The 10112-nt window shown below is 51.1% G+C and overlaps 3 protein-coding genes across 9 annotated transcripts in view; 1 reads left to right on the plus strand and 2 right to left on the minus strand.

Annotated features, from left to right (window-relative positions):
* Positions 1-7089, minus strand: part of KIAA0753 (KIAA0753 ortholog) — a 62313-nt gene extending 55224 nt beyond the window's left edge. For 3 of the 7 annotated variants that reach the window (XM_008962499.6, XM_055101394.2, XM_034941390.3), the window contains exons 1-2: positions 2216-3040; positions 1328-1488 (exon numbers count right to left, since the gene is read on the minus strand). In XM_008962499.6, the coding sequence (XP_008960747.3) occupies positions 1328-1420 (93 nt within the window). In that variant the 5' untranslated portion in view covers positions 1421-1488; positions 2216-3040. The other 4 variants (XM_003810137.4, XM_008962501.5, XM_008962500.4 and 1 more) reach the window with 4 other exon arrangements.
* On the minus strand, positions 2442-6772 carry LOC129394415 (collagen alpha-2(I) chain). Its single transcript, XM_055101393.2, has one exon. The coding sequence runs from the start codon at positions 6631-6633 to the stop codon at positions 3097-3099; it is 3537 nt and encodes a 1178-aa protein (XP_054957368.2). The 5' UTR covers positions 6634-6772; the 3' UTR covers positions 2442-3096.
* A 310-nt stretch (positions 7090-7399) lies between the features above and the next one.
* On the plus strand, positions 7400-9441 carry TXNDC17 (thioredoxin domain containing 17). The gene is made up of 4 exons (XM_003810139.6): positions 7400-7544; positions 8071-8152; positions 8563-8638; positions 9266-9441. Exons 1-4 carry the CDS (start codon positions 7400-7402, stop codon positions 9332-9334), a joined length of 372 nt encoding a protein of 123 aa, XP_003810187.1. The 3' UTR covers positions 9335-9441.
* The last annotated feature ends 671 nt before the right edge of the window (positions 9442-10112 follow it).

The following is a 10112-nucleotide window of genomic DNA, read 5'->3' on the forward strand; positions in this document are numbered from 1 at the left end:
GTATGGAATGAGAAAAAAGGATTAAAAAGGAATAAACTACTGATACATGCAATGACAAGGATGGATCTCAAAAACTTTACAGCTAGTGAAATGTCTTAACACCAAAAAAATATAAAATCCCATTTATATAAGGTTCTAGATCAGGGAAAACTAATCTGTAGTGGAAAAAATAAGAATAGTGGCTGCCTCTGGAGGGGAGGAGTGGGGGTTATCTAGCAAGGGGCATCAAGAGAACTTTCTAGGATAACAGAAATGATCTGTATCTTGATAGAGGTATGGGTTACACATATGTATGCATTTGTCAAAACTCAGCAAATGTGAAAAGATGTACACATTGCAATGTGTACATCTTTCACCATTTCTGACGTAAAATGTATATTGAAAGAAAAAAATCAGTAAACAGGGTGAATTCTTTTTTTTTCTTTTTCTTTTTTGAGATGGAGTCTCGTTCTGTCACCCAGGGTGGAGTGCAGTGGCACAATCTCTGCTCACTGCAACCCCTGCCTCCCAGGTTCAAGCGATTCTCCTGCCCCAGCCTCCCAAGTAGCTGGGATTATAGGTGTGCACCACCACGCCCAGCTAATTTTTGTATTTTTAGTAGAGATGGGGGTTTCACTATGTTAGTCAGGCTGGTCTCGAACTCCTGACCTCTGGTGATCCGCCCGCCTGGACCTCCCAAAGTGCTGGGATTACAGGCGTGAGCCACCGCATCTGGCCCTAAACAGAGTGAATTCTAATGTACAACATGCATTATGGAAGTAGTTTGGATACTCATGCCTGCAATTGACTTTGAAATGTGTCAAAAAATGAGATGGATTGATGGATGGATCTCTAGAGGGATGACTGAGTGACAGACATGCAACGAAACAAGTAAGTGAAATATAATGGAATCTAGGTGAGGTGTTCATTGTAAAATTCAACTTTGCTGTATTTTTAAAGATTTTCATAATATAATGCTAGGGGAAAAGACATTTTTGAGACAACTGAGTAAAGCTGAATAAAGACTGGTTATTGGATAACAGGGAATTTTTTGGGTCCATTTCTTATAAGATATGGTATAAGAATAGTATGATTAAGTAGGAGAGTTCATTTTTAGGAGAAGTATTCTCAAATATTTAGAAGTATCATGTTGACTGCAATTCGCTTTGGGGTGATTCTGCAAAAATTTTAAAGACAGATGGTTGAGTAGGTAGAAAAACAGAAAAAAATTGTTAGCAATTGCTGAATCTAGGAGGTGATTTCAAAAGTGTTCACTGTCCTTTTCTTTCAAATTTTCTTTATGTTTGAAATATTTAATAATAAAAATCTCAGGCAAAAATAGAACTACCTGGGTCTGAAGTACTTTGGGGTCGCTCCTCCCATCAAGTTGGGTCCTAGGTGCTAGATGAACACAGGTTGAAGCTGGCTGGCCTGGTCCCATAATGTCAGGTAGTACAGAACAATAGTGACAGCCTTGTCATCCGGCAACAGTCTTCCCTAAAACCATTCCTAAAACGAAACAAAGCTACTTCAGACCAACAGTGTTGAACAAGGGAAAAGAACAGATAAAACACAGTGCCATGTGCATGTAGCAATATACTAGAAGTAGCCAATAGTAACCTCATACTGAGAGTGACTGCTTAACGACAGGTAAATGATAGTTTCTTCCATTTATAAAAGCAACCACACTTTGGAAGTTCCCAATCTCAAAAACAAAAAAAAAATAGGGGAACACTTACTATTTTAATAATAATCTCTTGAGCCCTTTCCATTCCAAATTTCAAATCTCAAAGGTCTCCAGCAAGGCGTTATTCCCAAAACAGAGCTTTGCCATGGTAAACTAGCATGTTCCAGCAGGGTGGTTTTTGGACACGCAGTCTACATTAACAAGTCTTAATACTAGTCAGAAAGCAGTATGCTTCACTCTGTCAGGTGGCCCGAAGGCATATAACTCTCAATGACTCTAAGTAAACCTGTAGCATCAGAATTCCTCGATTCAAGCCAGGATCTGCCATTTGGAGAGCTGAATGATTTCTCTCAATCTTCATTTCCCCCGATCTTTCCCCCACCCTACACATATGTACACAAGATAATAGATATGAAAGCACTCGGTAAGCTATCAAGGGCTACACCCTTATCATTGCCTTGCCCTATTCTGAAGGCCTCATTATAGACTTTACTATCCCTGCCACTCACGTACTGATCACGTATAGTATTGTCTCATACTGTTATTTACCTATTTCACATGTCTCATCTTCCCAGCCAGACAAGGCGACTTGAGGGGAAGGGCCTTGTCCTGCTCTTCTATTTCCCATTACAAAGTGCTCTGAGCATAGTACACAATTTAGCATTTGTTGAGTTAAGCTGATTTTCTGTGAACTGACTAGTTTTAAATCTCTGGGGAATTTGTTCTCTCAAAAAATCCTACAGTAAATCAATTGGGAAATTCAAGGTTTTAAAAAAAAAAAAAACCCTAATTTAAGCTTTTGAATAAATCCAAAATTTGCAGACTAGATTTGCTTAAAGACAGATACTTCTTGGGAACATAAAGACAGCTGTCTAAGAGTCCTTATTTCTAAGGCTGTAGACACACGGTGAAAAAAGCAGATGGGAGGAGGCACATGAGCAAGGCAATCCCAACTGGCTTGACGTTGGCACAGGTGGGTGGCTGGAGTTGCAGAATGAAGGCTGCAGAAATGGGGCCCGGAGATCTGCCACTTTTAAATGGTCAGTACTTCCCTCCTGGCTGCTTCTAGGTGCCAAGGGCCAAATAGTCCATTCTCCACTAGAAAAAAACTAGGTGATCCCCACAGTTCCAGCATGCCTCAAGTGATGCTACACACACACATACACACACACGCACGAAGTCCAGGGACACCCACCCCTAAACTGTCCCCCTGTACAAAGTTCTGGGACTCTCCTTGCAATCTGGCCCTTTCCCACTGCTCCAGGAAACGTCCCAATTTGTCCCTCTACATACCCTGGGGCATCTCCACGAAAACCCTCTCTCCCCCATGCTGAGATGCCCTTACAGCCTGTGCCTTCATCCGCAACCCATGACAAACCTACCCCGAACCTGTTCCCTCCCACACAGCCCCAACTTCTTCCCTACACACACTACTGGAACGCCCCCCTCAATCTAGCCTCCCCGACATCTCTCTCTCCCAAATTGCTCCCTCTCACTCTGACTGCAGACACTCCCCCAGCCAGCCTCCTCCCACTTGGCTGTACGTGGTCTCTGAAATGGCCAAGGCCTATTTCCTCCCTTGAAACTGAGGGTACCCCCACAGCTGTTCTTGTCCCTGACATGCCTAGAGCATTCTCATAGGCTGTTTCTTCCCCCACAGACCTTGGACAGCTCCATAACCTGGCCCCAGGCACACAGGTGTGAGATGTCCCCACAGCCTGGCTGCCCCCGGCCAGTCCCAAAATATTCCCACCTCCTGTCTCATCCTCTGAAGCCCCCACTCCCCCTGTGGACTGTCTCCTCAGCACGGTCAGACCTGAGACACCCAAGTCCGCTTCTGCTCCTGAGGACCCAGTCACCCACACCGCAGCAGGCGCACGCCCTGCCATGGGAGCTCCTACAGCTGCAAGCACCCCCAGAGGCAGAGGCACCCTCCCGGCCTCGGGAATGGCTCCACCGTGTCTCCTTCTCCACAGGCCTGAGACACCTTCAGAGCCTGTCTCCCCCTCCACAGGTCCAGGAACCCTGGCAGCTGTGGGCCCCTCAGTGGCCAGTCTCCTTCCCCATATGCCTGAGCCGTCATCCCCAGAGCCAGTATCCCCTACCATTGGCCCAGGAAGCCCGGGAGCTGTGGGCACTCCCACGGCCATGGAACCTCTAGCAGCCACAGGCCTCCCAGCAGTCTGCCTTCTTCCAGACAGGCCAGAGACATGCTCAAAGATGGTCCCCTCCCCCACAGACCCCAGCAGCCCCACAGCTATGGACACTCCTGTAGTCTGTCTGCCTCCCAACAAACCTGAGACACCCCCAGAGCCAGTCTTCTCCGCCATGGGCCCAGGCATCCTGGTCGAAGTGGGCACCTCCATCCTTGTGGGACCCTTGGCATCTGCAGGTCCGCCCACTGTCTCTCTTTCACCCCACAATTCTGAGCCAGTTTCCTCTTGCACAGGCCTAGGCACCCTGGGAGCCACGGGCACCCCACTAGCTGCAGACAGCCCCACAGTGCCAGGCATTCCTGCAGTTTGCTGCCTCCCTGACAAGCCTGAAAAGCCTCCAGCACCAGGCTCCAGCTCCACAGAACCAGGCACCCTAGGAGCCAGAAGGACTTCGGTGGCCACAGGAGCCCTGACCCTCTGTCTCTGTCCCCAGGGTCTTGGGATACCCCCAGAGTCAGTCTCCCCCCCAAGCCCAGGCCCCTCAGGCACCACAGGAACCCCAATAGTCTGTCTCCTCCCCCATGGGCCCGGGAAGGCCCCAGAACCACAATCCTCCCCGCCAGACCACAGCTTCTCCCGAGCCACGTGTCCCCCTGAAGCCACGGATTCCTCCCCGCCTGACCACAGCTCCTCCTGAGCCACGGGTCCCCCTGAAGCCACGGATTCCTCTCCGCCAGACCACAGCTCCTCCCGAGCCACGGGTCCCCCCGAAGCCACAGATATTCTGGCAGCCCGAGTCCTTTCCCACAGGTTCAAAATGTCTCTAGAGCTGCCTTCCTGACACACAGGGCCAGACGCCCACACAGCAGCAGGCACTCTGGCAGGCACCTTTCCAGAGCCGGGCACACCCATTGCCATGAGGACCCCTGCTGTGGCACACCCCTGCCGAGGCACATCTGCTGCCCTGGGTATGCCCACCGTCTCAGACACCCCCACAGCCTGCCTCCTCCCACACTGACATGCAACATCTCCACAGCCAGCCTCCTGATCCACTGACCCAGGGACCCCTAAAGCTGGAGGCCCCAGACTCTCTGGCTCCCCCACAGCCTGCCTCCTTTCCCACGGGCTCAGAACATTCCCACTACAGGTCTCCTCTCCAAGCCCAGGCACTGTCTCGGCTGGGGGCCCCCCAAGAGCTTGCTGTCCGTCCCACAGGCCCAGGCCCCCGCTGTGGCTCAGCTCTTCTCCCAGGGCTCCAGGTACCACCACAGCCTGGGGCACCCCTACCATCTGTCCCGCTCCCCACAGCCCTGGGACACTCACACAGCCCGTGTCCTTCCCCAAGGCCCTGGGTACCCCTGTAGCCTGTTCTATCCCCCACAGGCCTGGGGCACCCCCAGAACCTGCTGCCTGCTCCCCAGGACATGATGACTCTGCAGTCTGCGCAGCTCCCCGTGACCCTGGATCACCCCCAGAGCCTGTCTCCACCCACACAGGCTGTCCCCTTTCCCTGAACCCTGGGTCACCTCCACATCTAGTTTCCTCTTCAGTAGCACAGGGTACCCCAACAGAGTATCCTGTGCCCCACGGGCCGGGCATACCCACAGAGTCTGTCTCCTCCACAGCCTGTCTCCTGTAACACACACCTGCGGCACCCACAGAAGTAGGCTCCTCCTCCACAGCATCGGACACCCCCACAGCCTGTCCCCTCCCCCATACGCCAGGGGTGGCCCCACAGACTGCTTCATGTGTCAGAGCCCCAGGAATCTGCGGGGACTGTCCTCTCCCCCACAGACCTGCAGCACCCCCACAGCCGAGCTCTCCCTCCATGGCTCTGGGCGCTCCCACAGCCCCAGTCCACCCCACGGTCCCAGGCTCGCCCATAGTCTGTTCTTTTTCACAAGGGCCTGAGACAAACCCATAGCCTATCTCCTCCCCAGTCTCAGGAACCCCCACAGCTTCTCCCCTCCACAGGTGCGGGGCCATTTCAGAACTTGACGCCAAAGCCCCAGGCACACTCGCAGGAGGCACCCTCCCAGCCTGTCCCTGTCCACAGAAGCCTAAGGCTCTCTCATAAGCTGCCCCTAAGCCCAGAGCTGTGGGCCCTGAGGGGGCCCGAGGGATCCCCCTTGCCTGTCCCTTCACCCAGGGCCCTGTAAGACCGCCGCGGCTTGTCTCTACCCAGGAAGCTCGGCCAGGAACACCCCTTTCGACAGGTCCCTCTCCTGCAGGCACGGGATGGAGCTCGACTCTACTTCCTTCCCCACATCCCGAGGCGGCCCTCATAGCCTGCACCTTCAGCCACAGGTGCAGAATGCTCTCATGGCCCAGAGATCCCGGGCGACCTTTTCTCTCGCAGCCCCGGGGACTTCTATCTTCGGTCTCCTCCTCCCCAGACCCGGTCACCCACACAGCCCCGGCAGGCCCCACCACCTCGGGCTCCCCCACAGCCCCGTTCACCCACACAGCCCCAGGGTCCCTTGCAGCCTCGATGGAGCCTGGGGTCCCAGGAGCTCCCAAAGCCTCATTCGCCCCGGCGGCGTCGGCTGTCTCCGCCGCTTGTCTCGTCCCCCATGGCCGCTGACAGCCCTGTGGCCTTTCTGCACTCACACAGCGCGTCTCCCACTCCGAGGACTTCGCCCGGCGCCTTGCTCCACGGTCTCGGGACGTCCCTGCGCCCCGTCTCTTCCCCCACGGCCGCCGAACCCCCCGCCCCGACCTGCTGGGCCCCACGCAGCGACCCGGCATCTTAGCCGCCTGCTCGCCCCGGCGCAGCCTGGGCAAGGCCCCACGGCGAGTCTCCCGGCTCATAGCTCCAGGGCAGTTCCCTTCCTCCCTACCGCGGCCCTGGGGGTTGTCTTAGCACCTCGCTCCCTAAGCTGCTCCACACACGCACTCACACACTCCGCTCCGGCCTTGCAGCCTTTCTCCCTCCCAGCCCCTCACCCATCCCACCCCCGCCCAGTCTCGGGAACCCGCCCCCAGTCCCAGGCCCCCCTAAAGCCTAGACGGCAGAAAAGGTAACTGGGGGGACAAAGCAACAAAGGCTTTCCGAGTCAGATCTCCTCTCCCCCAAGTCCATGACTCTATGCGGCTTCCCAGAATCCCCCCTAGCCCCGGCCCGAGCCCACCTGGCCTGGGGTGAGGCGCGGCTACTGGGAGGCGGGCAACGGGGGCCCCCAACAAGGCCGCGCTTCCGGCCGCCTGCCCAGTCGCCATAGCAACAGGCTCAGGGCGGCTTGGGAGCCTTTGAGGCCCCGAACTATTTAAGGATCCAGGTGTTGCAAGGCGGTAAGTTTTGCAGCCAGTGTCCATGAGGTCGGGGCTGGGACTAGATTAGGGTAGATCTAAGCCTGGGCTTGGGAGTGCAGCTAGCGCAGAAAGATCTGAGGAACTAGAGCAAAAAGCCATGCGGATGGATTGTGGTCGTCAGAGGCTCCCGTACTCTTCAGCGTCGCTGGCTTCCGCAGGCTCCGCCCTCTCTTGCCCACCCGGAAACAGCCTCGCCCCGCCTACGCAGGACCCAACCGCGGCCACCAGACGTGTACTCCTCCAGTAGCGGCTGCACGTCGTGCCAATGGCCCGCTATGAGGAGGTGAGCGTGTCCGGCTTCGAGGAGTTCCACCGGGCCGTGGAACAGCACAATGGCAAGACCATTTTCGCCTACTTTACGGGTTCTAAGGACGCCGGGGGGAAAAGCTGGTGCCCCGACTGCGTGCAGGGTGAGGCCGGGATTCGGGGGCTGCTGTCCAATGGAAATGGCAGGAAGGTCGAGCCTACGGCCAGAAGGGGGGCTTAGCGGAGGCAGAGTCTTGGTTCCAGACATCCGCGGAGCAATCTGAGCTGTCCCCAAGTCTCCTTCTATTAAATCCTACCTCGCCCTGCCAAGAGCGCTCTTTCTTTTACCATCTTACCCGGATGATCTTGGAATCTAGTTCCTTAAAACTTCTCACTCCCCCAGTACCATTAGTGTCTTACAGGATACGTGAGTTGGTCAGCAAATACATGTGCTTTCCATTGTTATGGGCGCGGTGGTGCAGGGGCAAATCGGGACTGGGATTTGGTCCTTACCCTTAACGTGGCTCTAAGACCAGAAGGGAACACCTGACTTCTGGTGACCTCTTCAGTTAGCTGCAGGTTAAAGTCTGAGTGCTTACCAAGACTGGGGGAAGGGGGAAAGAACACAGTTTATACGTGCCTGATTGTAGAGGTGACGTGCGATTATTTTATCTCAACTTTTTTTTAAAGCTGAACCAGTCGTACGAGAGGGGCTGAAGCACATTAGTGAAGGATGTGTGTTCATCTACTGCCAAGTAGGAGAAAAGCCTTAGTAAGTGGCAATGTATAATCTACCTCGCAGACGTGCACAAATTGCATACTTAGGAGGGAAGGGCCTCAGGGACTTACCCAGTTTGTCTTACAAGGTAATGTCTGACAAGTTAAACTATTAGAAGCTATTAAATACAAATTTAAAATGCCCACCTGAATTAAGTAAGGGTAATTCAACGAATTTGGTCTGGTGTAAGCCCAGAACTTAGCTGGCTTTACTTTTATATCTTAGTCACACTTTGAAACTTTGCACAGGGTAATTAGTAGATTAAGCCATAGTCCGCAAGGTTTTTTAAGTGTTTGCAAGAACAGTGATTACTAAAAAATTAAATGTAGGACTACGTCAAATATTAAGCAAACTGTAATAAACCAAGTAAATTTTTTTCATGATCACTTTTTCTTTTGGAATAGTTGGAAAGATCCAAATAATGACTTCAGAAAAAACTTGAAAGTAACAGCAGTGCCTACACTACTTAAGTATGGAACAGTAAGTATCTTTAAATATGCTGGGCCTGTAATCACTGTCAGAACTCTTTTAACTTGCTGTGGATCCAGATTTGAAAAGATCTTGACATTTCATCTCAATTCCATTGTTGTTCAGAGTGCTGCTGTGAAAGTCCATTCCTATGGCCAATCCCAATAAACTGATAATGTAAATATCTAGCTATTAGGTCTTTTTCATGTTAAGTCACTCTTAAAAAACCAGAAAGTAGATTGACTCATAATTCCTTAAAACATTTGCATCAACAGTTGTTTTCTGTTTAATTCATAATTCTGGTTAAAAAGTAAGGGCATCTCTTCTAGTTCAGTCATGCCCCTGGGATCCTAAATTAAAGAGTTGAGGGGAAGAAGAGGGCACTGGGCTTGCTGTCTCCTGTTTTAGTCTGTGGAGCTTCCTGGTATTTGGGGTTTAAGTCTCTTGAGCCAAGTATGTTAGTGATTCATCTTACAGCAAATATATTGATTCTTTCATAAAACTTGTTATAACTAGATGATAGTTTCTGAATTGCGTAATTTCTGTGTTCAAAGATTAGTGTCATTCGAGGCAGAACTCATTCCACTCCTAATAACGTTTTATAGAAGCAGTGAAGATTTGACTGTTCTTCTCTTACAGCCTCAAAAACTGGTAGAATCTGAGTGTCTTCAGGCCAACCTGGTGGAAATGTTGTTCTCTGAAGATTAAGATTTTAGGATGGCAATCATGTCTTGATGTCCTGATTTGTTCTAGTATCAATAAACTGTATACTTGCTTTGAATTCATGTTAGCAATAAATGATGTTAAAAAACTGGCATGTGTCTAAACAATAGAGTGCTATTAAAATGCCCATGAACCTTTAGTTTGCCTGTAAATACATGGATATTTTTAAGATATAAAGAAGTCTTCAGAAATAGCAGTAAAGGCTCAAAGGAACGTATTCTTGAAGGTGACGGAAATACCTAAAAACTCCTAAAGGTGCAGAGCACACCTTCCAAATCTCTCAAAAGATCAGTATCTTTTATTTTAAGTTCTCTCCATCTGCAAAGCAACTGATGATATTCCTGAAACCCCTTCTTTGATTTTGGAATGTAGAACCTAACCTCACCACTGAAGGAAAGCACATGACCTCTAATCCAGCCTCTGCTTAATTCAGGCAGTTTTGTTTTGTTTAATAAAAAACAGACTCCTGAGCACTAGAGGTAGTTTGTTTTGCAGCTGTCTCAGCGTGCTTTACTTGGGATGAGGCAGGTGGCGGAGAGCGGCTGGAAAGACTATATAACCCAGTTGTGGGAAGAACTCCAAGCTGGGAGTCAGTCATACTGATTCTACCACTTACTAGCTGTGTAACCACAGGCAAGTTACTCACCCCGTCCAAACCTCAGTTTTCTCTTCTATAAACAAGGTTCTTAGAATAAAATGAGAATTCAAGGAAGCACTTAACATAGCACCTGGTTTGTGGTACCTCCCAAATCAATGTTAGCTT

This window comes from Pan paniscus, chromosome 19, assembly GCF_029289425.2.
Source record: "Pan paniscus chromosome 19, NHGRI_mPanPan1-v2.0_pri, whole genome shotgun sequence".
NCBI classification, from domain to species: Eukaryota; Metazoa; Chordata; class Mammalia; order Primates; family Hominidae; genus Pan; species Pan paniscus.

What these genes read in the sequence shown, in the direction of transcription:
- TXNDC17 (XM_003810139.6), top strand. Translation starts at nt 7,400, where the DNA reads ATGGCCCGCTATGAGGAGGTGAGCGTGTCCGGCTTCGAGGAGTTCCAC. An exon ending in GTGCCCCGACTGCGTGCAGG is followed by an intron (nt 7,545 to 8,070) that starts GTGAGGCCGGGA and finishes TTTTTTTTAAAG; the next exon opens with CTGAACCAGTCGTACGAGAG. An exon ending in CACTACTTAAGTATGGAACA is followed by an intron (nt 8,639 to 9,265) that starts GTAAGTATCTTT and finishes CTTCTCTTACAG; the next exon opens with CCTCAAAAACTGGTAGAATC.
- LOC129394415 (XM_055101393.2), bottom strand. Translation starts at nt 6,633, where the DNA reads ATGAGCCGGGAGACTCGCCGTGGGGCCTTGCCCAGGCTGCGCCGGGGC.